Here is a 27,839-nt window from a genome sequence, read left to right as displayed (position 1 = left end):
GATGCACTTTATTCTCAGGCTTACTTAACTCAAGTATTTTACCAAGTGATTAAAACCTGGATGAAGGTTGAAGTAAACTTGAGAAAGAAAAAAAATTAAACAAAAATTCTGTGTAACATACCTCCCGTTAACTGTAGTGTACTTGATCACATCTCCTGGCAGGACCACTGATAGTTCAATATCTTTATCGATTACATTCTCTTTCTGTTCCATGATGAGGTTGGTTGACTCTATGCTACCAAATGGAGAAACAGCAGTGGGTGTTGCTTCAGAAGGAGGAAGTGGGGCTTTAGATTTTCTTCTGAAATAAATGGATAAAAATTAAAAGTCAATTATGTATTTATACATATGATTCCATACTGACAGACTAGCAATTCTCAAAACAGGAATGAATCACACTTTATCCACAAAGAAAAAAAAGGAAAAGAAAAAAAAATAGGCCAATAAACATCAAGCCCAAAACGAGAGTTTTTTATATGTACCTTGAAAAAAATAAATAAGTTACTTTTTCTACCTCCGTTGCATTATGCAAAGAACCCTAATTGTGTATTCTCCAAACGGACTTACTGGATTAGTATAAACAGAAATACTGTACTATGCAGTATGAACCCAAATTGCAGTGCCAGTGTACTTAATATAGAATAGATACGGGAGGAAATAGTTATATTTTTCCTCCCAAAATTTTTCTTTTTATTATTAAAATTATTCAAACAAATCCTACAAGCTCCACATTATTTACCTCTATACAGTAATAAAATAACAGTATAACCAATTCTACTGTGTTGTAATATTTATTGACATTTCAGTCACAATCTGCTTTCACATATTCTCATCTATGCTGATTTCCTATTTTAATTATCTTGATACCTTTCCCCATCTTAGTGACTAGCCAGTGTACTCTTGAATGCAAAGAGTGATAACTAAATAAGTTTCACTTTAAAAAAAGTCCAAAACAGCATAAAAGGAAAACTCTCTACATCTCTTAATATATTTATGTTACAGTAAATTCTGAAGGCAGCACTCTCGTGTCCTACGACATAATAGTTTCCATATAGTCTACTATATGGAAAAGATACTATTATTAAGAATTTTACCGTTAGAAACAAAATCAAACCACAGTGAAGACGCATTACCTCATGAGACCTTTTTAATTTCTTATAAGCATTCTTTTAAAAAGCTTGAATGAAGCCACATTTACAGAAAGTTAATATATTTCAAACATAATACACAAAGTTTCCAAAAATACACTTGTCATTTAGATTCTGGAGCTGTACCAAAGTTTGTTTACTTTAAACCTAACAAAAGAAATTAACTTCTATAATTGTCTGACAGAATTAAAACAAAGGATCTAGCGTACAGCAATTAGAAACACACATCTTTCTTGGGAAAACAAAGTTTAAAGTCACTCACAGTGAAGAGCAAACAAGGTCCAGAGCAGCATTGCAAAAAACGACTGAGTACTGAGACTTCACATGACTGACCTGTTGCTGAAAGTGCTTAGAGTTTTGAACTTCAGAACTCCATGCTGAATAATTAACTATTCACAGCCCCTCAGAGCTAATCGAGAGCACTCACAGGCCTCCCAACACACTGAATGAGGATCTGCATTCAAAATTTATACCACTTCTCTGTTAATGTTTTAAATTAGTTTGGTGTGCTCCACATACAATTCAAGACGTGCAACATGAACCGAAAATTTAACTTTGGCCTCTAAAGCAGCTTGCCTGTGTTGTTGCAGGCTTACGCAAACATTGTAAAAAGCATGAATCGAATTTCTTTTTACTCCTCCCCAACTTCCTTAGGGGTTTTTTTGTATGATTTTTAGCTTTTGCATAACTGCTAAATATAAATTATTAGCTAATACAAAGCATCAATACAACTATTAAAAAGAAATAAAACCCCCGGAACATAAAAACTCACCCTACAGCATCAATACCAAAAAAAAATCCAAACCCAAATTGAACCAATACTGCTTGTCCCCTTCTTTACTCTTTCTCACATCTTTAAGTGACTTCAAATGACTGTCAAAAGGTATTTATCACAACTGAACTCAGAATTTAATCTTTGAAGAAGTGTCACAGAGAGACTTGTTTGCAAATGCTAGTAGACTCTATTTTCCATTGAGCAGACAAATGCAATTTTATCACTGGAACTCTACTATTACTAGAGAGTGCTTAATGACACACAGCAATAAATGCATGGTACACATCAGAAATATGGCTTTACTCATACAGTGTCTAACTTACACTGCAGAGAGCTAAAAACTGACCAAATATTCTTATCAAAATATGTGTGCAACAGCTCCATGCATTTATAAAGAACACATACGCACATGAGGTCAGGCAGTCTAATAATATTGCTGAAGCCTCACATCCCCCACTGTAGAGCCTGGTGCCCCACCTATCTCTAGCACATCTGCATGAGCTTTATGATTAGTTATGCTTATGTCTTCCACCCCAAACAAAGGAAGAAAAATCCCCAAGTGTACTTTCTCAGAAGTCACACCAACTGTCTGGCAACCTCTTATTAAACAACAGGGATTCCAATGCTTTCGTTTTCTGTTTCCAGATAGCATGTCTCTTTTTACTTCCCTTCTCACCAATTCTCCCATCTCTCTTTCTTAGCCCAAAGTACTTGCATTTGGTCTTACAGCTTTCTCATTATTTGAGTTTGTCTCTCTACCTTCCCAGAGCAGCAGCTGGTAGGCTGGGCTGCACTCCCAGCCCCAGAGCTGGTACCAGATAGCAAGAACAATTCAAGTGACCATGATTACATATACGGGTGATGGTGGAAATACACTTGCAGGGACAGTTTTAAACTACAGACCCCCTCCTCTCCCTATTTTGCAATTCAAGAAGCTGACACAGGTGGTTTTCTCACCAAGGCATTCTCCACACATCACTTTATTCAAACACCAAAAGTAACTCCAAGTCTACACTATCATTTCAAATACTTCATCATAAACAACAAACAAAAGCCTGGTTCTCTCTTGCTTCTTCACCTTTACCAGATACTCAGCAAACCGGGAGAGCAGTTGATTTGTAATGATTTTGTTAAAAAGACAGAGTTGTTAAGCTAGTTTCTTCTCATGATAAGGGAACCCATTATTTTTAGTAAGACAAAATACAATCGTAACACAGAGAATAATTCCCAGTCATATGAAAACAACACTTCAGAAGCCAGAAAAAAAGTGTTCAGTAAATAGTCTCACTGACATCACCTTTCATGTTCAGATAGCTTCCAGATGTTCTAGGACCTAAGCAGACCTGTTCTAATTTTCAAAGTAAACCTTAGAAGAAGTTAGAACAACTAAAAACCTGCTATTAATTTTCATGGCTACTACAGAATTAAAGGAAAGCTGCAGGAAGAATCAAAGTGCAGTTTATTTAGCTACAACAAAGAAGAAGTTAAAAGAGAAATTTTAATCGAATGAGGCCACAACTCACAATAAGAACTCCTCTGGGAATTGTGCTGCAGTATCCTACACAATGTGGGTCCTCACGCATTCCTTGTCCCCAGGGGTCCCAGCCCCATCAACTGCCTGACCATACCTACACTAGACATTCAAATTGCCCAGTCTCAACTCTGTAAGGGATGTGCTCCCCACTGTTTATAATCAGATAAACAATCAGAGCGACATATTATCTTCTATGTAAATCTTCTCTAAACAACTGCTTAAGACAAAACAGAAAAATAAAAAAATAATTAAAGGTTCTTCCTAGTCCTGGAAAAGGCAGCCAGAGGAACACCCACAATGCTCTCACAGGGACCCATATAAGGTGGTGCAGCCTGGGCAAAGTTTCTATTTCCCTTGTTACCAGAGCACCTGGAGGCCACTGTTTATGCCAAGTCTTTGAGCTGGCCCTCATCTTGAAGAGATTATATTGTTCTCCAGAGAACTGATTCACATCTCTTAGAAATTCACATTTCTGAAGTCCCACCTGCAATTCCTGCCGTCTTTTTGACAGAATACAATTCCTATATTAAAGAATAAATGTAGATAGAAGACATTATCATTTTGTTAAGAAAAACAGTACATCTTTTTAAATCAAATGCAAGGCCACAAAGTCAATATTTTATCTGCTTCAGATCCCACTTCTACAGAATAAAGTGTCATTGCTGTATCTCAACACTTTTGTTGCTTGCCAAAAAAAATAAAAAAAATAAAGAGTCAGTGATCTGAATGTGTGGAAGCCCTTTTTAAAATAAAGGTCTGACACAGTAAATAAATAATGCATCTATTTATTTGATTTTCAAAAAATTCCTGTTGTTAGAAAGTTACAAACAGTATATTTTTAACTATCAGTAACTAGAAAAAGTCACTATAAAATAATGAGAAATACTTGAACTGACAGTGACCTGGATATCCCAGTTGTCACCAGCATTTCCTTTCAATAAGAAACACTTTCCAGAAAAGAGAGGAAATCTATCTGCTGTATTTGTGTACAACCAAAGGCTATAGCATCAAGCAATATTACTGTTTACAGTGCTTAACTTCCCATTTGGAACGCAGTTACATAAGACCCTACACAAAGACAGCTTGATAGCACTCTCACTGAAATTATTTTGAACCTAATCTCCAACATCAGAACCTTTTCTCAAGTTTTCTATAGCAATCACCAAGAACAGGAAAGGTCATAAAGATCTCACTTGCAATTCAGTCATCTCTAAGGTACTGAAATAGTTCATTAAATATAGTACAATAAAAAGTTTCTAAGCACAACAGGTAGAGTTCAGTTGATTAAGTTGATTTATGGCAACATCAAGAACACTGGCTTATACAAAAGCACTTTTTTTTTTAATCAAACTTTACAAAATGCCCCAAGTACAAGCAAAACTTAGTGTTATTTTCACTCAAAGTCAGAAAAGGATCTAACTCTACTAAAATTACATCAAGAGAGAAAAAAGGCCACTGCAATAAAGCTTCTTCTAGAGCTTTGCTTGTCTTTGACCTCTCACCTCAAGCAATTATTATAATGCTTTTGACTATTACAATAATGCTGCTTCACTGCCACGCCACAGTAGCAGACTGCCAAAACCTCACACAATCTTCTCAAACAAGAGTTCAGGCCTACATTAATAACATCAATTTGGGATTTTTTTTTTACAATGATACATCTGTTTTTTTTTTACAATGATACATCTGTTTTGGCCAACAGGTGTACAAAATATTTAGGCCCCTAGTTTCATGCATAAGCATTCCCACACCAATACTCATTTTTAATACTCACAGAACAAATTTGTCTTCTACACTAAGTTTATTCTGTTCCGTGTTTGGGGTTAATGGTTTCAGTGCAAGTCTTCAAAATCAAACACTACTTGCTAGGAAAAACCTTGGAGACAACTGCAGCATTACTCTCTGATCTGCTTATGCTTATCATAGTCCAGCAAATGACTGAAGTTATCAAGGCAAGTCACTCAAAAAATCACTGCTATATATTTCAGGCATATGAATAGAAGACCTCTTTAAAAATAAATTCTGTTCATCTTGACTAAATTATTACCTGGCACACAGAGTTCTATAGAAAATTTGGGATGCCGTAAGTGCTGCAAAAAAGGTTACTTTTAACTTAAACATACTGTAGTATTCTAATATTTTTCCTTAACATTTAGCAGCCCAAATATTTTCTGTACCAGTGTCATAGCATCTATATAACATGACTATCAGCCTTGACACTGGGTTTTTATCTCAACATCAATATCACTGCTTGATATACAATCTCTCTCTTTATTTCTACTATAAAAGCACCAGCTAGATGTTAAGATCAAGCTATGGATCAATGAGCGTCAAACACTGTCCATTCTTAGGTTATCCCTTCAAGCCAGGCTTATGATACATGTAGGACAAAATAAAGGAAAAATACTTGCTGTACCCGCTCCTTAGAGAATTATGATCTTTCAGGTTCTAAACTCATCCTCTCAGTTATTTGGGCAAGACTCTGAGGTCATATTGTAAGGATATTGTGTCTAGCAGGTGGTTCAATAGGTATCAAGGAAAAAATAGTTCAGAAACACATTTTAATTTCAGTTTCCAGGTAGAGGAACAAACATAGTCAATTTGTAAATCTTTTGTAATACTGGAGTATTTTACAGTGCATTTCTCTATACAGATTCCCAAGACTGAAAGGATATCAATATTGTAAATAACACCCGTATTTTAAAAATAATAGGTAAGAGTAAGATGGCACTACAAATAAGGCACTGGGTATATAGCTCTGCCAACAAAATAATTCATTGTACAACTGATAAATAAAATTACATGGCAGTAGTAAAGCTATGAGTGATAATAGTATTAATAAAGTGATCTTTGAAGATTATCTCCATGGGTTTACTCAGAAAGGTTCCACGAAACAACAAACCGTCTGCAGATGTTCCCTTACTCATGCCTATATTCAGATGACTGCTACAAAAAAAAGAAAAAAAAAAGTAAAATGCATTTCCACTGTCTTTCCATACATAAATTGGATCAAGAAAATAAGGCATCCCTGGAATCAGGACACGTTTTCAAAGGTCTTACTAGAGAAAAGGTTTCCCTAGCCCATGGGATGTGTGGATTTACCCCCTAGATAGCCTCATTGCTCTGAAGAAAAGATTTTTTTTTTTAGGAAGTCTTATACTAGAGAGAAATAAATCACAGAACTAGGACAGTAACCATGACAGTAAGGTGAAAGCTTAATGGAATCTTCGGATGTCTGGTTCACACTAAAAGCGAGAAAGGAGCAAATGAATCCTTTGGTTCCCGCCAGACCGTTTGGAACAGACACTTGCCCCCTCTGATTGTCTGTCCCCATGGCAGTGGCAGTCTTGAAAACAGAAGTGACTGTATTTGAGTCATTATTCATGCAATGTTTCTCTTATTAAAAGGAAAAAGGGGCAATTCAGAGGCAATGTAAACACAGATCTGCATGATGGGCATGTTTTCAATTGTGCCCCTCGTAGCATTAAAGGGGCACCACCTCCAGTATAAACACATAATTAATGAAAGTACAAATCTAAAACTTTTCTAGAAAAACTATTTAGTCATTGTCCTTCAAAGCCAAATTATAACTAATATTACAATGATCTTTTCAAGTTCACTTAAAGCATACGAAAGACTCAACTCCTGAGCACAGATCTTGTACTATCCAAAGAAACATGGTTAGCTCCTCTCTAGGCATAAGAATTGCCTTGCTGTTAGGAAGACAAGCCAAGAGCTTCAGAATCCTAGCAGGCAACAGAGGATAAAAAGATACTTTATCCTATAAATTAGCATAAAGTTTATTATTACTATTGAGGGATTACAGAAATGTGTTCTGATACAAAAATTTCATTACAGTACATCCTGTTGCACCAAGAGAGGTAACTATTTTTCTCCTAAAAAAAAAAAAAAAAAAAAGAACACAGACCAAAAACAACAAATGAAGAAATATTGTGGAAAATTATTTCTGATGACATTACTTCAAAGGAGGTTAAGAATTTAGATTTCTGAAGTAAATAGGGCAAAACAAAAATACATAATATATGTATTTGTACTACATAAAATACAAAATAGGACAAAATACAAATACAAACTGGGCATGTCTATGTGTGACATACCTCTGCAGTAAGCAGATACTCAAATCTATTTGCAACCTTTTCATAAAGTAAAAAAATGCAAAAAGGAACCCAGATTTGCTACCTAAAGAAAGAACAAAAAATCTGAATGGTATTCAAAACTATTAAAGCCTCCTATGACTCACTTAGCCTTTATTATATTTGCAGTTATGAAAACAGCCTGCCAGAATGGAAGGAGTGCAGGCAAGAGAAAGCAGTAAATCTGTAACAGTAATTGAGTAATATATAACTGGTTGAATAAACAGGAAAAGAAAACAAAGAGCAGCTTGATCTGAAAGGGGGAGCTTAACCTTTGATACACTAATAAATCTAACAAATACTTAAAACTCAAGCAAACACATGTCACCTCCACTAGGAACAAACCCTCAAATCTTTTTCAAGAACTGCTAAAAGGTTGCTCATACAGATGTTTTTCTTCCATGACTAGTAAGAAAGTTCAATCAGGGGCTCTCAAATAGAACAAAACCTGAATCTGTCCCTCTGGCCATTATCTCCCAGCCATGAAAGCAGGTATAAGAGCACTGTCTTTTCAAAGCCTGCAGATGAAACACCTAGCTCCACTCATGGCTTTTTCAGCTGCTATTCTGAACATCAATAGATGTAAGAATTGTCAATTTAACTGAGCTTTGCTGCTGCTGCTTTCTCTCCTGTTCAAAATCATGTTTTAGAAGTAACACTGGAGGCTGGCACTGGATGGATTTTGAGGCTGGGAAAGGTAAGGAAAGAAAAGCAGAGCAACTCCGTATCACAGCAAAAAGAGGCTAATATGGACCCCTCCCTTTTCCCTCACATACACACAGGCCTCCAATACAGGTACCTGGGTACAGGTACCAGTCACTCTCAAAATCCCCTGTATCCATTTCTTACTGGATCCTTGCAACAGACAAGGAAGAAGGTATTTATTTCTTCGAAGAAAACTGACTCCCTGCATGATGGTGGTAACATGACCCATGACTTCCATTAGAAAGCCTGTGCCCTTTCTGTAAAAAGGTACAGAACTTCAGCATTAAATAGAAAGTAGGAAAAAATTCTTATTTATATACTAATGATTACAATTATCAACAGTCTCCACTGGGGAATGTAAAGAACCTCTCCCATACAACTATGCTGATGAATAATTTGCTCCAACTGCTACACTTCACTCCTGTATTCACACTCACATCCTTTTCAACTTTCACTACCACAAGTTTACAGCCAGTAGACTTCACTGCTGAATTTTTAACACGTTAACAGATGATTTAGTGTCAGTAGCACATAGACTTCTACAAGAAGTTCAACTGAACTCTATTTCTTAAATTCTTTCTTTGTTGCTGTTAGCCAAGTGCATCTTGGCTTTGTGCAGTTATGTAGGTACTTAGTCCATTTAGTCCACAAAACTGTTATAATGCTTTCCATGATAAATGAAAGTGATATACAATATCCAAGGAATACACAGAATACACAGCAAGGACTCTTATATTAAACACTAAAAGAATTGACTTTTACAAGTTATTACAAGCAACTAGTGGGTTTTTTTCCAAACAGATTTTAGACCAAGATCAGAAGAAAGCAAATCAAAGAAATCAAAAAAACCTTACAATCTGCATGAAATAACAGCATTCCTCAATTAAAATAATCTCAATAACCTCATTTGAGTTTCAAGGCACCAATCATCAATTTAAAATAAAATATACAAGAGCTCCTCTACCCAGAAATGTACCACTGAAATTTCAGCAGTCTGTACACCTGGATAAATTTATAGGTCTTTATACACCCTCATCCTTGAGCCAGAAGTGGGATTTTAAAAAGCTTTTGTATCTTTGACTAAAAGAATCACATGTTTTGTCTGAAAAAGGACAAAGACATGAATTATTCTTTCTTCTTACAGGCCTGTATTTAAGTTCTGGCAGTTTATGTACTGCCCTACACAGGAATTCTGCATTGCCTCAAAGAGCAAGGACTTGTATGTTGCTGCAGGTATATAATTATTGGTAAATATTTTTGTCACAGCAAGTGTTAGGAAAAGTAAAATAACATAAGTATTACTTTGAAGCCATTCTGCTGAACATCTAAACAAGGAGAAGGAATAACAGCTAAAATTGATTATACCACTACTGCTTACCTCCAACATAGCACAGGTTCTTCTTCTCCATTAATATGAGGTGAGTTTCTTTCAATAGCACATGGAGGTAGAAGGGAGGGACTGTGTGTGTGCATGGCAAGCTCACTGCTTCCTTCCGCTACTGCTGACCTCAGTAAGCCTACCTATTTATAATCCCACCACCTGACCAAACAGCCTACAGAGTACATCTAGAGATTTGTATAGCCTGTAATCCTGACATATCTACTTCAGCCAATTCAAAAGAGAGTATTAAGTAGCTTTGTTATGTCTTCTGTGGCTTTATACCATAAAAAGAATCCAATCCTGTTTTCCGCACCCCTTTTATTTTTGCAAAACAAGTTTAATGGGAATTTTTAGAATTAGGACTCATCCTTCTCTCCATGCTTTTTAGCTTTCTCCATTTCTCTGCTTGTAAGATACCAAACTAAACAGCTCAGGTGAGCAAATTTTAGTGATTAGTAGAATATTCATACAGCAAAGGTAAATACCCATTTACATCCAGTTAATTCGATCATCAGTACTACCTACAAAATTATTGAAGCTTAAGATCTTTACAAATCAATTTCACAAACAAAAGCACAATACTTATGCTATCAGGAAAACAAACAACCAACTCTGCAGTGTTTAAAGTAGGATAATTTACAGAAGCCTGACCTCATAGTCAGCTAAAACCAGAAGATGCTTAAAAGCAATTCTCAATTCAGTTACCTTTCCCAAAGTCAAACCTAATGCGTACAGCCATGTGAGGACTGCTTACAGCTCAGTCTGCCCAGGGAGTGGGAAGGAATGCAGTCAACAAACTCTTTGGGCAAGTGCTGCCATCAATGGCAACATCCTGAAGGTTTCTATCACTCGTAAACGTTGCTTCTAGATCTTTATCAGGCCACAATGTGTTTCGAAGCAGGCTGAGTACTGCTTCAGTGAGAGGATAACATCCGCCTGAGTGCATGTGTGCTGAGTGAACAGCATTACTGACAGTTTCTTATCTAATCTTTCTTACCTGAGAAGTCCTGTCACCCATCCCAGACAAAACAGAAATCGAAGTCAGCTTTGCCTAAACCTGTGTAAAGTTGAATGAAACAATCGGATCAATTAACTGTGTTCAAGTCAACGGCCCTCTGCAACCAAACTTCAAAAATTAACAGAAAGAATAAAAATCCCTGAAGCAATTTCACTTGCGGATAATCTGGGGAGGGCAATAATGCAGATGCAGCCAGGCTTGCAGGACAAGACTGCCAGTAGCAAAAGTGCCAGTGCAGACAGGGTACCAATGCTGGCTAAAACACCAAGGTATTGCCTACGGCCAGTATGTCCTACCCAGGACAAAACATTGAGAATTTCACTTGGAGGTATTAAATACTATCTGGGTCTAAGGGCTATAGCTAGAAATATATAATTAATACAATAATAAAATACCTGATTTTTTTTAGTCCTGCTGTTATTTTGCAGTACTAAATTTTACATACTGTTTACCTAGTTAGCAATTTACTTTTTATGGCTTTCACAGATTAAGCAGTAAATTTATCACTGTTAAAAAATCATATGGCTTTCATTCAGGGAGTGACCAATGGGATTTTATATTACTGACCACAATAAGCAAGTGCCCAACGTTTCAGATAGCCTGAAAGGAAAGAAAGGTTTTCCACTTCTACAAGTATGTACCTGGCTATTTCCCCTGCATCTCACACAGATTACTTTTACCTTTTCCCCCACCAATATCACTCAGCATGGACTACTGGGGGTTTTTTTTGGTTGTGTGGTTGGAGCTTTTTAATTTTTTGTTGTTGTTGTCATTTGTTTTAGTTCCTAGAACACTTGTGGAAGGTAAAATGTTAAGAATTTTAAAAGATGGGGTGTGAGAAGAGCTTATACAGGGTATTAGAAAAAAAAAACCCCAAACCACCATGTAAGGAAATGGAATTTAAAAGTTTGATAAGAATTTGGATTAGAATTTTAAACTGCTTCTCATTTTTTCATAAATCATCTACTTAAATTACTCATTATGGCATTGCTGTGTAGCAAATACCTCTAAAAATGAAACATCAACTGAATTGTATCAGCAACAAAAGGCAATGCATGTGAATGGACCATAAACTGAGACTTATTTTATTTCTTGTGTGTATACTTTAAAAAAAGCAAACCATCTAATTTTGCTAAATAGAATGATGCTGTAGTGCTAAATACAAAACACTTTCTAAAGAGGTCCCTGTACAGGTCATATTTTACTACAGATGTTTGATGATCTATAATCCATATAATTGTTTCCAAGACCAAAAGGATATGAAGACTTGTATATACCAGTGAGGAAAACAAAACAGAACCTTCCCAATATTCGTTTTTAGATCTTTAATACCTTCAGATTCACTTGTCTGTGATCACCCAGAGCATTTAGTACTTTTGCAAAGGGGAGAAACAAAAAAAAAACAACAAAAAACCACAAAAACCAACCAACAAACAAACAAACACACACAAACCACAACTCTAAAAGCCCAATAGGCTGTTAGACCCCAGATAATGTGTACCAATTATCTGCATATGGAAAAGCTTCTCAGACTTATATGTTTATAAAAATCCCCAAGAGAGACATATCTGTGAAGCTGAGAGCTCTTTGAACCTATTGTCTCTCTTGTTATAAACAAAAGACTGTTTTTTAAAACTATCTGAGATTTCATCTAACCCTGAAATAGTAATGATTATTTTTTTTAAATAATATCCTTAGAAACTGAAGTCTGAAAGCAGCAAGAATAGCAGGAAACCTAGATTACTAGGCTAAGAATGGGCATTCCTCCAGATAAAATTCCTGCTTTATTAAGTTGCTTTGTACCTACTGAGATGACATCTCATCTGTGATGGACCAACACAGCCAAGTCTCCAGGGACAGGCAAATAGTTTTCTTACATCAAAAAGAATTGGAGAAGAGAGCATAGACAAGAGGCTTCCAAATGGCTTGGAAGCAGACCAAGAACTTGTTTTTCTATGCAAGTCACACATCAACAAGGAAAGTTGATTTTAGATTGTATAATCACTCAACATTAAGAGGGACTTAATTATTTTACCATTAGTTAACATTTGGTTTAAGTATTTTGTGTATCATCATTAAACAATTCTGTTGTATGTTCTCTTTTCACTTACTTGGAACAGTTAAAACACAACAAATTAGTACATGTACAAAAGGTAAATCTAAGAACATAATGACGTGGTCTCTCAGCTCTCATGCCCCTTATATGAAAGCCACACCTTTGACCATCCCTCTTGATTCTCTCTGAGTCTTCTTCTGTTTTATTATATCCTTTTGGAGATGACAGAATCTATAACCATACATTGGATTGTCAGTATGGACTTATACATTGGCAAAATCATATTTTCTTCTTTCTTCTCTATTCCTTTGCTAATGTGCAAGGCAAATTGATTTGTATTGAGTCTATCTAAAGTGAATTTAACCTCATTTTATTATCCATTTATTTTTGTAAAATCCTTCTGCAAGTCTTCAGTCATGTCTTCTCTTATTACTATGAATAATATTTTTTTTACTGTCAGCAAAGTGCCACCTCATTATTAAGCTGCTTTTCTAGATTATTAGCATGTAGCATGTTGAACTAAGAGTTCCAGCACAGATACCTGTGGAACTCTGAGGTGGCAGCCCTTCACCTTCAGAGTAGACCATTTCCCATATCTCTGTTATTATTTTGGATCAAATTATTTAACCTTGCAAGGTTTACCATTTTATGCCATGTTTCTTCAGGTTTCCCTAGAAGGGTGTGGGCTTTTGGTCTTTTGAAAGATGAGCACGACTATGCCAGCTGGCTTTTCCTCATATGTTTGGTCGTCAGAGCCTTTAGATTCTTTTTATATTTTTACAGCCTTAAGACATTTACACTGTAGATACACTGCTATATCAACAAGTTCCTCATTTTATTCTAACTGTGGTTGTTCCATCAGTGTGCAGAAAAACAGATTTTGTTCTTAAATTCAGCCACCAAATTTATAGTTTGCCTTGAATACTAAGGTAGCGTTTAAGAGACCTCACCAAAGTTGTCCTAGTTGTTGTGCAAATTCAGAACAAAAAGAGTGTGCCTACTCGGAAAACATCTGCAGACAAAAGGACAAACCCATATTTTGGGTTGCCTATCCACAGCATAACTTCCCTTAAACTGGTGCCTGACCCTTTCACCCCTATACCTCAATTACAACTTTTTATCCTCACTTTCACATTATAGATCTTCTCTCTCTACACAGCACAAAAAGTAACATGCAAACATTAGCACATTTTTTTACCTTCCTGAGTCATTATTTCATCACAGCTGCTAAGAATCTGCCTCGCTATCTTAAAATTGTTTCAGTATTTTCTTCTGTGCCAATTCTCTCTTCCACCCCTGAGAGCAATTTTTATAACTTTTTCCATGGGATCACCTGAGGCTCCACTACATCTACAGACATCTGACAATTAAGAATCCATAATATTTCTTGGTAAGTACATGCTAGTACATTACAACTTCCCTCATTTTTAGGGTCAAAAAAACCCCACAAATCAAGGGACTTGGGAAAGTTCGTCTTGATTAAGCTCTATAGAGGAACACAAGGGTTAAGAAGTGGCAAAAACCCCAGTGTCCGATGAGCAAAATGCTTCAATTCATGCTCACTAGGTCAGAGAAAGAGAGAATACTAATAGAAGTTATCCAGAAGCTTTATTCACTTAAAACCAAAAAGAAATGCAAACTGCAATACAATCTTCAACTTCTGAGTTTTGGTGATTCAGACATACTTGAGAATATGACTTTCACTATGACACTGAAATTAAGGGGTCAATAATCACTCAGAAATTACCATTTTGAGAAGTCAGCATCTCTTCCCCCCCCAAATATGGAAGTTACTAAACAAAACTGAAACTGAACAAAATACACATTACGACATGGTGATAGTACTGCCATGGGGCTAATGGTTGCCAGAAATAAAAGATAAGAAATAAGAGACAAGAGGGATTGTAAACGGGGGGATTTTTTTCAAATATTTTTTGTGTCAACTTGATATAGCTAGGTAACAGATGGTATATTATGTTTTTCCTGCCTTGACACAATTTAAAAACAAGCTACAGATGGCTATAATGAAATACTCATTAACACACTTATATTTTCACAGTTCAGTATGGCAATAATGAAACTTTCAGGTCTGGAATTTCCTGTTGGTTAATTAGCGGTTAGGTTAATAGCCTGAGGAAGTGCACAACCCAAAAAGTTTCCTTGTTGTTTAATCATATAATTACTATATTCATATTTCTGGGAAAGCTCTCAAGACAGATTTAATGTCACAGTAAAGTTACCTTTATAACCCTCCCTGTTTGTGAAACAACAGTATTATTTTATTTAGCAGAGCGTGTAGGCAGGAAAGCCATGAACAGGCCTAATTCAGCTGCCTCTGGGAGGTTTCAGCTTGTTTTTAGTTTAGAGATACCAACTTAGAGAAGTCTTCCAATACATATTACAGCAAACACATTGTACAGAAGAGCTGGGATCAACAACTACTGGTCTACAGCTACAATGCCAATTTATAATCCTCTGCAAAAGCTTGAAATATGATATATGCTTAACAGTACACCAAGATATCCCTAAATCTCAGATCTAGAAAGAGAACAAAAAAAACCAAACAGAATCACCGCAAATCTTGTATTCAGGTTATTTCCATAAATTAAGCTGCTGCTATAATCACAAGGTGGCACAATGCCAGCTGCAAGTTGCATTATTAAACACTATGATTACAATAGTAGTCAAAGATGTAGAGTTCAGCACTAAAACCCCCCTGGATTTCAATAGCCACAAACTAGTTACCAGCTGATGACAGGGTGCCTTCATTACTGTGCTACTTATGCTGTAAGATTAAGGTTGCAGCCCAAGCCATCCCCCCCAGCCGTGCCTTCTCTGGGTGGTGCAGCCACACCCCCACACAACCGATACCCGCACTCGGTGCTGTGGAACAAGGAAAGCCAGTAACTTGGCAGAACCAGGTCCCAAAACATTATTGAATGTTGCTGTTGAGTTTTTTTTCTTTTTTAACTGCCATCACCAAAAAACTACATTGAGAAAGTGTGACACCCTTGTCACGGGGCACAGATCAATGGAAACAACCACACAGCTTTTTGAAGCGCTGGAGGTTCAAAAGAGGATAGCCACTGCCAAACCATCCTCAAAGGAACATAATGTGGAAAACTTGAGTTGTGACTGAAGTTACACAGTCAAAAAGAGACAGTATCCAATTATTTAAAAGTTGTCATGCTAAAAATATCTTTTAAGCCCACCAAACTCACTTATGAAAGAGAATTTGGATTCTCTAAGAATCCCATTATTTTGATGACTACTCTGTAAGATTCTGGAGCCCTCACATTTCTTTAGATAACAATTTATTTAGGCAACATTAAGGAGAATTGAAACTATTATTTTCCTTAACCAGCAGAAGCAGGAGCCATGCACAACAAAGACTTTCTGGAACACTAAATGTCACTATGGGATTCACCAGTCAAATACACCCAAAAAAAAAAAAGTGAAAAAAATCTCTATGTTTTTAGAGATCTGAGAATTACAGCTCCAAACTCAGTTACTTTGCTTCCTTAAATCACTCTCAGAGGCCTAGAAAGTTAATCAAAAAATGACAGACAAAACTCCCTCACTGATTTTCTTCTGGAAAATCCCATGTTTTAATTGAGAAACTTTCAGATCCAGTTTCACATACAAGTTTTCATAATAATATCCATTCCCTGACAGAACAGTCTGTACTTTGACAGATCTTCTTATGGCACTGGTGCTGTGAAAAATTTAGCTGTAGCTTTAATGAGAAGTTAAAAAAGTTTCTTGTTCTGAATATTTACACATAGTATAATGCTGCCTTTAAAATCTGTACCTCTGGTCAAGTTCAGTACCACTTGCTCTTCTCCTTACAAAACAAAAAGTTAAAAATAATTGCAGTGTTTCAATGCTAAACAGTTTGTGAAGCAAGGACACCTTGTGTTTGCTTCATCCAGCACTCCCTCGCTCCATTCTTCAGAACAGTGTATCTGGTGGTGTTCTCTTAATCTTTCGAGTTCCTGTGCTTATCAGATGATAAAAAGAAAAAAAATAAAAATAAAGAAAGCAGCAAACGTTCTACTACAGTTATAAATTTTGTCATGTAAGTTTCAGGTATTTCCTCAAGCTGAAGTAAACACAAGACAATGGAAAAATTATACATTAATTGCACTGGGGTAAGTACTAAAATTATAATGAAAAGTCCCCCCCTTTTAATTATGATATCAAACAATTCAGAGCAGAGTTTGGTGTACAGAAGCTGAAACTGATTTACAGGAGGGCCTTCATTCCAGAGGGGTAAGAAGTCATCTGAGGAGCAAAAGCCCATGGTTGGAATTCAGACATTCAAAGACGGCATGTGGGAAGGAATATGCCTCAGGTTCTCTACTACCAGTAAGACAGGAATGAGGAAGAAATACAGTGTTCTTTCTTACTTACTATGCACATACATAAGCTAATTCAGTTAAGCACGTATCTTTGGAATCATTATCACAGACAACTAAACTGGGATCGTATCACACCAACTTAATATTCAGAAGTACAAGTGCTCCAGTCATACTCAGTCTCTATTACATGTGTTTTTTATCCAGCACAGAGTACATCCATCCAAGCCATGACCAGTCACAGTTTCTCCAGGAGAATGCTGTGGGAAATGCTGGCAAAGGCTTTACTAAGGTAAACAAATTAAGGCCCAGGTGAACAACATCCACTAGGCCTTGTCATAGCAGTACACTGGGTTGGTCAAGTCCCATGCTGGCTGGGACTGATCCCCCCCCACAGTGGTCCTGTATATCCTGCATGATGGCACTCCAGATAGTTGCATGGCTATACAGCTCACCACACGGTGCTATACCACTTGTGCAGACTGTATTCTCTGTGCAATAGTACAAAATATGCTTAAAAAGAATGTCTATATTAATATATCCCAAGTTCTTAAAAGCTCTTCACATAGCAGGACTGTCAGCTTGGTTTTCTACCAACTCAGAAAAGATTAAAAGAAGAGGTGATACAAGTATTCAAACACTTCTATTTGTATGGACTACAAATACTGAAATTCTATCAAATTAAAACTCTTGCAGAGAAAAAAATGAATGAAAGCAGAGGAAAAAAGAAATTCCAACAGCACAGTTTAAAGAAGCTGAGCTCTGGTGGACAAAAAAAAAAAAAAGGAAGAGAAAAAGGAAAATATTTCCTCAGTTAGTAAGAGACTTCTGATGCCATAGTAAGTTCACCAGTGTTTCTAGGAGTTTTGTCTTGATGTGCTGCTAAAAAAGCATTATATTATTGTAGTTATATACCAGCCACAGAACATTTGGTCTGCTCTACCTGATATTATCTCCTTTGAAATTTAGGAATGCAATACACCAAGTTTTTATGATTCAGTGTTTTACTTTAGCCCTGTAAACATCGCAAGCCTTCAACAGAAAGGTGAACAGTTACAGTAAGTGCCTATTTCTGGCAATATTTTCTATCAAACATCAAACAGTCCAAGTTAGACACAGCATATCCCAGAACCAAAGGAGCAGTATGTATCAAAACTGGGGGGTTTTGTTTGGGTTTTTAGCTCTGTTTTCCCTGTCCCGTTGTGGGTTGTTTGTAGAAACCAAAAAGCATCTTTTCATAAAGGTTCCTAAAGACAGAAAGTTTTACAAGTGAGTTCTTGGGACAATTTTTTTTAATTTTACTTTAAAGAAAGACATAAACAAAAGTACCTGTCAGAAAGATATGGCAGGGCTTACAGCACAGTCACGAATTTCACTTTCACAACAGCGAGCAGAGATTTTCTTTGACCATGAAATGAAATATCATCACAAACACTAACAGGCTTTTATTCACAGGGCTGAGACTTACAAGAACTTGATACAAAGTATACAAGTTTTTAAATGCATTTTCTTAAAATAAAATTGCAGTCCTTTTGTGATCTGAAGTCTTGAACTGAGACCTTCCACCAGGTAAAATTTTAATATAGGAAGGACTCAAGTCAGGACCTGTGACACACAAATTCTTGTACATGCATGTGTACATTTCAACATTTCAATATTTTGTCTTCTGTTTTAAGAAAGAGCAATCAGAATTATCCATGACTTACATTTGAGTCATTTGAAAAATAAACTCCAAAATCTAAAGTACAATTAACCTGCTCCTTCCACTGCAATTTATAGCAGTTTGAAGAGTTTCTGCAATAACCACCTTAAATTACAGACACATTAGTTTACACATGCCCAGTACTGCAGAAGCCTGATGCCGGGTAGAAAGAGCAAACAAGCTTCCTAAATAAAGACAAGTAATCAAAACCTTCTCTGTTGCTTTCCCTCACATCCACTTCTTCTACCTTTGGTTGTTCCTAGCTGGAAATCCAGACTTCTAAAAACATGTATTTAACTGCAGGTATTAACCACTCATAACTGTTTTACAATAGTAAAATACAGTCTTTAAGCATTTTCTTTTTAAGCCTTTTGTTCATAATTTTGCTTAGATATATACTGCATTTATAATAAAAATAATACAAAAAACCCACAACACTTCTTTTCAAAGAATGAAAATCTTCCTGCCAACACTAGAAAAGAAAATTCAATTTCTAATTCTCACTATTAAAGACTTTCCATCTTTAGTACAAGATTTTGCAACAAACAGTACAACCTACAGGTATGGACATTAATATCAGATATGTCCACTGCTAGCTTTAAGATTCTGCAAGAACTCCGACCCCAAATTCATACACCTCTACTTACAGTTCACACGCAAAATATGTGAATTGGGAAAAAGAAACATTCACTTTCCAGAAAAGGCCAAGTATAACTTTTGTAATTATGAGACAAATGTGACTGTAAGCACCTGCTTACCAGAGAAAGCCTAGACACATTAAAAACAAAGCTTGATACTTACCAAGCTCTTACATTTTTCGTTTCTACCAGAGAAAAATACAAAGCCCTCAGTGAAGACGCTGAAGTCCAGAGGTGTCTCAATAACACATGCTGAGGCTTTGCCAGTCCAGACTTGATTTGTCCCTTAGTCACTCATCCTGCCTCTGCTCAGCAAGCAGCTCTGGGGCAGAGGCAGCAAGTGCTTGTGAGAGCGAGGGAACAGAGGCAACACCGTCAGGCCAAGAACAGGGACACGAGCGTGGGAAGCGCCTTTTGTTAAAATAAACACTTTTGCAGGAAGAAAACATCGAAAGCATGGTCAAAGTATTACAATAAAAACTCTTACAACACTGAAAGCACTGATTTTAAACAGTCAAAAATGTAATCAAACACTGCCCTTGGACTACAGAGTGGCAGGCCAGGTTTTGGGGTTCTGGGGAGAGGTGGTGAGCTGTGGCAGTAAGCCCAGAAAACTGCTGCTGATGCCTGCACTGAGCTGTGATGTTACTGCTCCCACCTGGACAGAAAGGGCAAGAGAGAGACTGTTCTGCTGTTCCCTGACAGAATGACAGTAAGAAAATATAGACAGATAAAACCCTGCCTTTCATTCAGAGACGTTAGTTATCCTCACAGCTAAGCAGGCTGTAAGGAAGAAAACAGGTTCTCCTCTCCAAGACATGCCAAACAGGTTCACTGCTGAAAAGTTCCTTACTGTGCACTTGCTTGGCATGAAATATCCTCAACACTGTATTACTTCCCATATGTGAAAGCCAGTCTTGAACACATAGGTACTTACCCTGCCAAGGCAAAGCACTACTACCTCAAAGCATAATGCTGTTTTTGAAAGCACAGTCTCTCTGACATCCTTCAGTTGAAGTCAACAAAAATGCAGATGTCTAAATGCAAAATAATATCAACTGTCTCCATAAGCAGTGCTGTGCTTACCTAGACAATCTAACTGTAAAGGTAAACCATCTTCCTAGAAAACTGACTACCTGGAAATAAACTATCTGCACACATAACATCACTGCAACTGATGAGACCAATTAATGCAGTCCTTCAAGTTACTGCCGAGAATTGACATGTTTTACTTTCCAGCTCCAGTGTGATATTTCCTTTTCAATGACCAAACCAGCCATTGCTCAGTGATTTGATGTGGTAGGTGAATAAACTGGTATTGCTCAGAAATCCTTTTCCTGGTTCTCCATCTAAGCAAGTTTCAGCAGGAATAAATAACCCTGAAGTTAGGCAAAAAACTGTGCTGTACTATCCCGATGGTTAGACCAGGTCTGCAGCCAGGAGCACAGACATTTTACAAGTCCACAAGTAATTTTACCTCTGGGGATGAGGCAAGAGAAACTGGTTGGTTTAATAGAAGCCATGAAAAAAGAAAGCCACAGGGTGGCACTGCAGGTAGGCTGTATTTTGAAACTACTTGGCTGCTTATTCTTTTCTGGGTAAATCAGAGTTTGTTTAATCCCATCTGCATAAAACAGGAGAGTGGTTCATTAGTTTTTCTTCAAGCATTGTACTGTCCAGCAAGAAATATCCCTAGAATAAAAATCACATCATAAGAGAGACACCTACTTCAGAATTTTCAGAGTATTTTATAAATTAATGAAATGGTATTTAAGAGCATTAAGACAAGACTGCTATTGTAAAGAGAGGTTAGGAATTTATACCTATTTTGGGTTTGTCAGTTCATTTTGAAACAATTTAAGAAGAAAATCTGCATAAAGCATGTGCATTTTCATACAAAAGCTAAAGAATTTTCTTCATACCGTGATTTTTTTATCAGTGTTGCGATGGAAAAATCTCAGATAGTTCTCTCTTCCTCTGAAAGGAAGGACAGTATTAACTTATGGAAAGCATATGAAAAAGTCTTAACACTGCACTCAACACTATCACATTCTTTTAAAACATTTTCACTCTCGTATATAAAAGAATCATACATCATTTCATCCAAAATAGACAACTTATTACAGTAATATTTCAAAGCTAGACTTCAGAGTCTATTTAATCTGCTTTGTTGGCTGCTTTCCCCCCAAATTTCAAATCCCTACTATTTGAGTTAAAAGCAAAAACAATTGCAAGAAGAGCAATTCCTGTTCATTTAGTGAAAAAACTAATTTTCAAGGGAGATTTGGAGGTCATCCAAGATTGCAACAGTTACTTTCTACTTTATAAAAGAAAAGTCCCTTCGAGGTATAAATTTCATATTTAAGTAGATTCTGAACCAACAGATAATATATGACTATGCACAACCACTTCAGTTGCCGAAGTCCTCATTCTAAGTTTTCAGTTTGAAAGTATGATCAGTAACAGTCTTCCTTTGATGTTGCTAGTAACAAATGAAAATAAACAAAAAGTTGTATTTTAGTTCAGTTGCACCATAATATAAATTAGAACATCAATTCATCTCCTGTCATTTTTCTTACTCCAGAGGGCATGAATTCTAAAAAAAAGAAAGTTTTATTCCCTCAGACAGAAGTTCAAGAGTGGCCTGGTAATTGTTCCAACTGCCAAGTGGAACATAAGCCATTCTTTCTGCTACAAGATTGCTCCCTGTATGTTTTAAACTGTTTATATATGGTGATTATTTTGCTATTAGATAGCATGACATTAATATATTGGCAAAGAAATATGCCAATATAGCTGTGACTTTAACATTGGATAAAGTAGATGATTATGTAATAGCATTGATTGCCAAAGCTATACAAATTTGATTTGAGTATATTATTTACCTACTTTGTGGACTCTTACACTAAGGCACTCTATGTGCTAGTAAATGGTTTCAAAACATATGCCCAACAAATACTAAATTAAAAAGTTAGTGACCTGGTAAGATAAACTGATTTTGGTACCAAAACCTCAGTGTTTGGTGTCAATGTCGCTTAAAAATGTAATAGAAAAATTTAACAGAAAAGTAATTAAGGCACCTCCTCCTCAAAAAACACAAACAAACAAACCCACCAGCCAACCACATAACACAAAGGAAAATACTACTGTACAGACTTGTCTATTATTATTTCCTCTGCTTGGATTGGGAGAGCAAAGGCTTCTGCGGAAGTGTTGGCATGTAGACACTGCATAACCATACTCAGAACACTTCATACACTAACTTCCCAGTTCATCAATTATATGAACTACGACACTGTTTGCATATAACACTCCAAGGTCATGTGCTGATGCAATTAATGGAAGTGAAGTCCATTAATTCTAAATAAAATAACTATTTAAGGAAAAAATAGACACACTGGAGCAATCTAAAAGTGCTTCAAATAAGCTTCTCTGTTCCCCTCTATTGACACCTATACCGTTATTAATAGAAAGCTAAATCAAAGTGGACAAATTTGGGAAGAAGGTGCATTGCTCATCAAGGCCATAACTTGAAAAGTATGGGCTTCGAGAAAGCTGTGTGTAAGAAGATACATGGAAGTAACTAGCATGTCTTCTGTTTGAATTCTGTATTCTGCTTTTTAATTTCCTTACTTAAGACAGAGAAGTGTTCATAGTTAATTTGTACATATTTTGCACAGTTTTGGAATAACGTCTCTGGACAGCACTAGGAAACTTATGCAATTAAACTGTTAATTTTGCTAATCGTATTTCTAAAAATCAAATTGCTAATCATAACTTTGGAACTAGCCAATGCTAGCTCTCACAGTTTGTCATTAGTACTGGAACGGCATTTGGTCTACGATATGCCATCACAGAATTTTCAGTTCTAGATGGGAGGTCACACACACACAACATCTCCAAGGGAAAAATAAAATAAAAAATCAAATACTAAAATTTTAACGAATAAAATCAAATACCAAACAAACTATTCTGCCAATCCTAGTCCTATCTCACCCAATGTAGAACAAACAAACAAAACAAACAAATATAATCTATGTTTTCACATCTCAGGTATCTGAAAACTTCTTATCTATTTATTTATGCAGATGACTAAATAGTTCCTTCATTTTTCAAATATCTTTGAACAGAAGTATTTGTTCAAGAACATAAAAGACAGAAATTAAATGGCTGCATAGCTTTTGTCACTGCAATTCAAAACATTTATGTCCAATTCCTAACAACCACAGTACCACACAATTTTACACCCTTCCTCAAACCGCAATCAACATTTAGCCCAAATTTCAGCACAACGCACAGGAATTCAGATATAAGAAATTTTAAAAAGCAAAACAAAACCCTGCACACAGCTATTCTTAGCCAGCACTGTGAGGCACATTCTTACATTCCCATGGAAAGTGAACAGCACAAGGAGCACGGCTGCATGTTCCCTTGAGGCCAGGCACAACGGAACTGTTGGAAAGAACAAGTTCTGGTCCCCACCACTAACACATACACACAGATCATGGGAACTTATTTTCTCTGGGTCACTTGGCTACACAGCTGCGTATGTGTAATTTGTTTTTAGAACACAAATGTCTTCCTTTAAATGAACAACCAATTACTCCATGATCAAAAAAAAATCCAGAAGAGACAAAAATATCTGTATTGCTAGTATGGTATACCTGTTTAGCATAAGCTAAAAATACATACAAAGCCTGTTTCACTGAACAGTACACAACTATCTTATGAGTACAAATTCTGCCACGTTAAAAACTTCAGACAGGTGACTACTATCATGATATCAGTCCCAGGAGTCCAAAAACAATGATGCAGAAGCCCCATCACATATAACAATCTTGTCTCTGTCTCTTGCTGGCATGACTAAAACTTATGCTTTCAGCATTTTTCTAGCAGAAATAAATTGATTTTATTATCTATTTAAAAGACAGATTAATAACAGCTACCAATAGTATCTAATGGATCAAAAAGCTACTTCCACTCCTGGACTTCTACTCAGTTTCTACTCAGAAGTCACAAAGACTTTAACAATTCCAGTAGAACTAAGGAGTGAACGTGGATGGAAAATTGTTGTAATCATGTAACTGCAGCTACCATAATAGACAAGTGATTCTGTGTTGAAAGTTCTGGGACAGCCACAAATTAAGTTTGTTAGACAAAGCTGCTCTAGTATTGACTCAGATATATTAAGAGGGACCAGAAAAATAGGCTACAGCTCTATTTGTCACTTCATATATGTATAGAGGCTCAAACAAGCTGTGACTTGTTCCTAGAAGAGACCAGAATTCACCTGTCAAATTAGGAGTTACAGTAGGTAAAGACAGAGGAAACAGATTGAGTGATTCTGGATGCCTTCACCCTCCTCCTCTTCATAAGGTTCACCAACCTCTCACCATCTTCTCCAAGGATCAGCCTTTGGCTACACAACCTCACTGGATCCCACTGCTAACCACAGTACGAATTACGAGGCCACACCTTCTAAATACTCACCAGCAGCCTGGCTGCTTTGCTAAGCAAGAAACAAAATTAACATGGCTAAATAATGGATGTTCATAAAACACCTCCCAGCAGTGCATTATTTCTGTGCATGTGGTCACGTGGTTACTCAAGCTTGCCATCATTGTCTCATAATTCTATTTTCTGCATATTTGCTGATGTGCAACAGGGTTGAACAGGGAGTATCTCTGTCACGGTAACATTGCAGACTACGGGAAACAGTTTTTCAGACTGCAAGTATGATCCAGTAGCCTTTAAAAATATTTTATACTATTAGCTTTCTGGTGTCAAAGGTGGTTAATTAGGATACCAGGTGACTGTTAAAAACAAAGAATCAAAACAATGACAAAAGCTTCTGAGAAAATTGCAAGAAATTTTACAGCTAGGCTGAGCCATCAGTTGTTCTCTATCTTCAAAATTAGTAATTGAGGCCTTTTTTTAGCCCCAATTACATGATGGCATAACTTTATCACAACTGGTGCTAAGTGATGCAGCTAAGTGACTGCATGAAGGAAACAACAGAATCATAGAATAAATCAGGTTGGAAAAGACCGTTCAGATCATCAAGTTCAACCATAAACCGAACACTGCCAAGTTCTTACCTTCTTCATTGGAGGGATGAAACTGCCTTTTCAGGTTGTCCACTCCTGTTCATATTCTTTTAAATTTTTTTAAATAGGAAAAGGATCAAAGGAAATTGGCTTTTCCATTTTGGAAAAGGTACATACAAGCTTATTTGCCAAAGGACCCAGCTGCAGGCCTTGGTAGCCTATCCTCTTTTATCGTGTAGCTCTTTCTGAAAAATCTCAGTATTTTATTGCCAAATTCAAATCTGAAACTCCCACTTACAAAAACTTAAGGAATGCAAATCATCTCCTTCCTTTCTCAGCATCCTGTGCCTCTGAACATGACACTGTTATATGCAAATCAGACCAGATTAGCAAGCCTAGACATTTGAAGTGGCACTAAGCAGACAACATTGAAGTCAACCCTTTCAATTCTTTGATATGGCAGTTTTATCTCTCACCAGTCTTGTTCATTTTCAACAAAATTATAATAATACAGTTTATTTCACTGGATTTGCTAGATATGATTAAGCTTAAAAGCAAGCTGAATGATCTCTTATAATTACTATTATTTTAGTATTGCACTAATTGCAGCAGGAATCCTTACACCAGCTGACCAAATTAAAATAGAAGTCAGTGTATCAGCTGGGACTGTGAAATGCTATGGTGCAATGCAACTATTCTACCTAAAAGTCAGCTAGTCAAAACAGCTCAGATCAATAAAAACAGGTTCAGACCAGGTTAGAGCACCTTCTGGAAAATACTGAACTTTTTCTGTGACAAAGCCAACGTCTAACAATAGGAACCAGTAGTATCCCTGACTCTTGTAGTTTAAAGCCTTACATGATGCATCAGAGGTGCTACAAAAAACATGCTCCTTACAGGGTTTTTTAATCTTTTTATTTATTTTTATTATTGAGGACCTTTGCATGCCAAAACAGAAGTTTGATAAGTGAAAGAATCCATCAGAATTTTAATTTCTTCTTGATTTAATTCCCAGGATATCAGTTATTTTTCTGTTAATTGTAAGGTCAAAGAGGACCCCATGGAAGCAATAAGCAGCAGGAACTAAATAAACAGAAGGCCGGATCTTCAATGCAAATGTGTTTCCCGGAGGAAAGGAGTAAATCAGTGCAGATAATGTAGTACAGAAGCAGGAAAAAAAGTTTAAAGAAAAATAAAAATCACATGTTCTAAAACAATCTGTTCAAAAGATTTCTCACTGGAACATAAGTAGCTCTTCAAAACCAGTGCCCTGCTGAGGAATTTACACACTTGCCAAGGTTTTAGTTACTAATCAAAAGCAACAGTTATTTGCTTTGTGGATGAAAAGTTGTAGTACTTGCTCAAAATTAAAAGGAAAAAACAAACAAGCAAACAAATCACAATTTTTTTAAGGTACAATACAGATGCATAGTGAGAACTGTCTGTGAGAGTGTGTAACTGAGACAAGCACCCCAGAATACATCCCATTTCATTAGAATTTTTAAGAAAAAGAATACTGGCAGTACAATTAAGAGGCCTTCAGAGTACTGAACCAGTTCAAATAATGCTTAATGCTGTTCAAATCCACCAGTTACAAGGTCACACCAGGGTAATTCCACAGCATGTCTCCTGATAACCATGCTTCTGGCCTGTTAAAGAACACCATCCATTTATATGAACAACTAGAACTTAAAATTTTTCTTTAATAACCAGAGGGGAAATTATATGCATTTTCCAATATCACTGGTCAACCCTAAATCATTACCTATCCTTATTTAATAAAGCACTGCTACAGACACTAAGATATCTGATAACTAACAAATATCTTTTTAAAAAGTAGTTTCTGGCCCCAGAAAAGGTTCCCCTTCATAGAAATTATTTATCTCTACATATAAAAGAGTATCCTCCCAACTACATCTAATATAACCTGATATGTACTACAAAACTCCTTGTGCTTCAACAAAAATACTTCACTTCCAATTAATACCTACAACTGTTTAGTACAGAAATTAAACAAATTCAAGATTTTGAGACTTCCTCCTATTCTACCCTTGTTAAAAAGCAGAAAAAGGCAGATTAGAGAGGCCTTACTTCTTCAAAAATACATCCATTAATTGTTATTGGAAAACAGTCAAATCCCAGTTTTAATATAAAGTTACTTTAACAGTTATTCAACATTTATTATTTAAAATATAATGAAAAGTAGGTATAATAAGGAATCAAATTATGAAAAGGGGATACCAATAGGTACCCCGAGAGCCTCCATAAGCCTAAAAAGTTCCTGCAAAATCCTTCTCTCACAGAACTTCAGCAAAATGTAGAT

The 27,839-nt window shown here is 36.4% G+C and overlaps 1 protein-coding gene across 3 annotated transcripts in view; it reads right to left on the bottom strand.

Annotated features, from left to right (window-relative positions):
* COBLL1 (cordon-bleu WH2 repeat protein like 1) overlaps positions 1–27,839 on the bottom strand; it is a 76,904-nt gene that overhangs the window by 34,758 nt on the left and 14,307 nt on the right. For 2 of the 3 annotated variants that reach the window (XM_032693218.1, XM_032693219.1), the window contains exon 2: positions 122–301. In XM_032693218.1, the coding sequence (XP_032549109.1) occupies positions 122–301 (180 nt within the window). Of the gene's footprint in view, positions 1–121; positions 302–19,632; positions 19,808–27,839 lie in introns of those variants that run through there. The other variant, XM_032693220.1, reaches the window with a different exon arrangement.

Source organism: Chiroxiphia lanceolata, chromosome 7, assembly GCF_009829145.1.
Source record: "Chiroxiphia lanceolata isolate bChiLan1 chromosome 7, bChiLan1.pri, whole genome shotgun sequence".
Classification (NCBI taxonomy): domain Eukaryota; kingdom Metazoa; phylum Chordata; class Aves; order Passeriformes; family Pipridae; genus Chiroxiphia; species Chiroxiphia lanceolata.
Note: the sequence above shows the minus strand (reverse complement) of the source record. Positions and strands in the feature narration are given on the sequence as shown.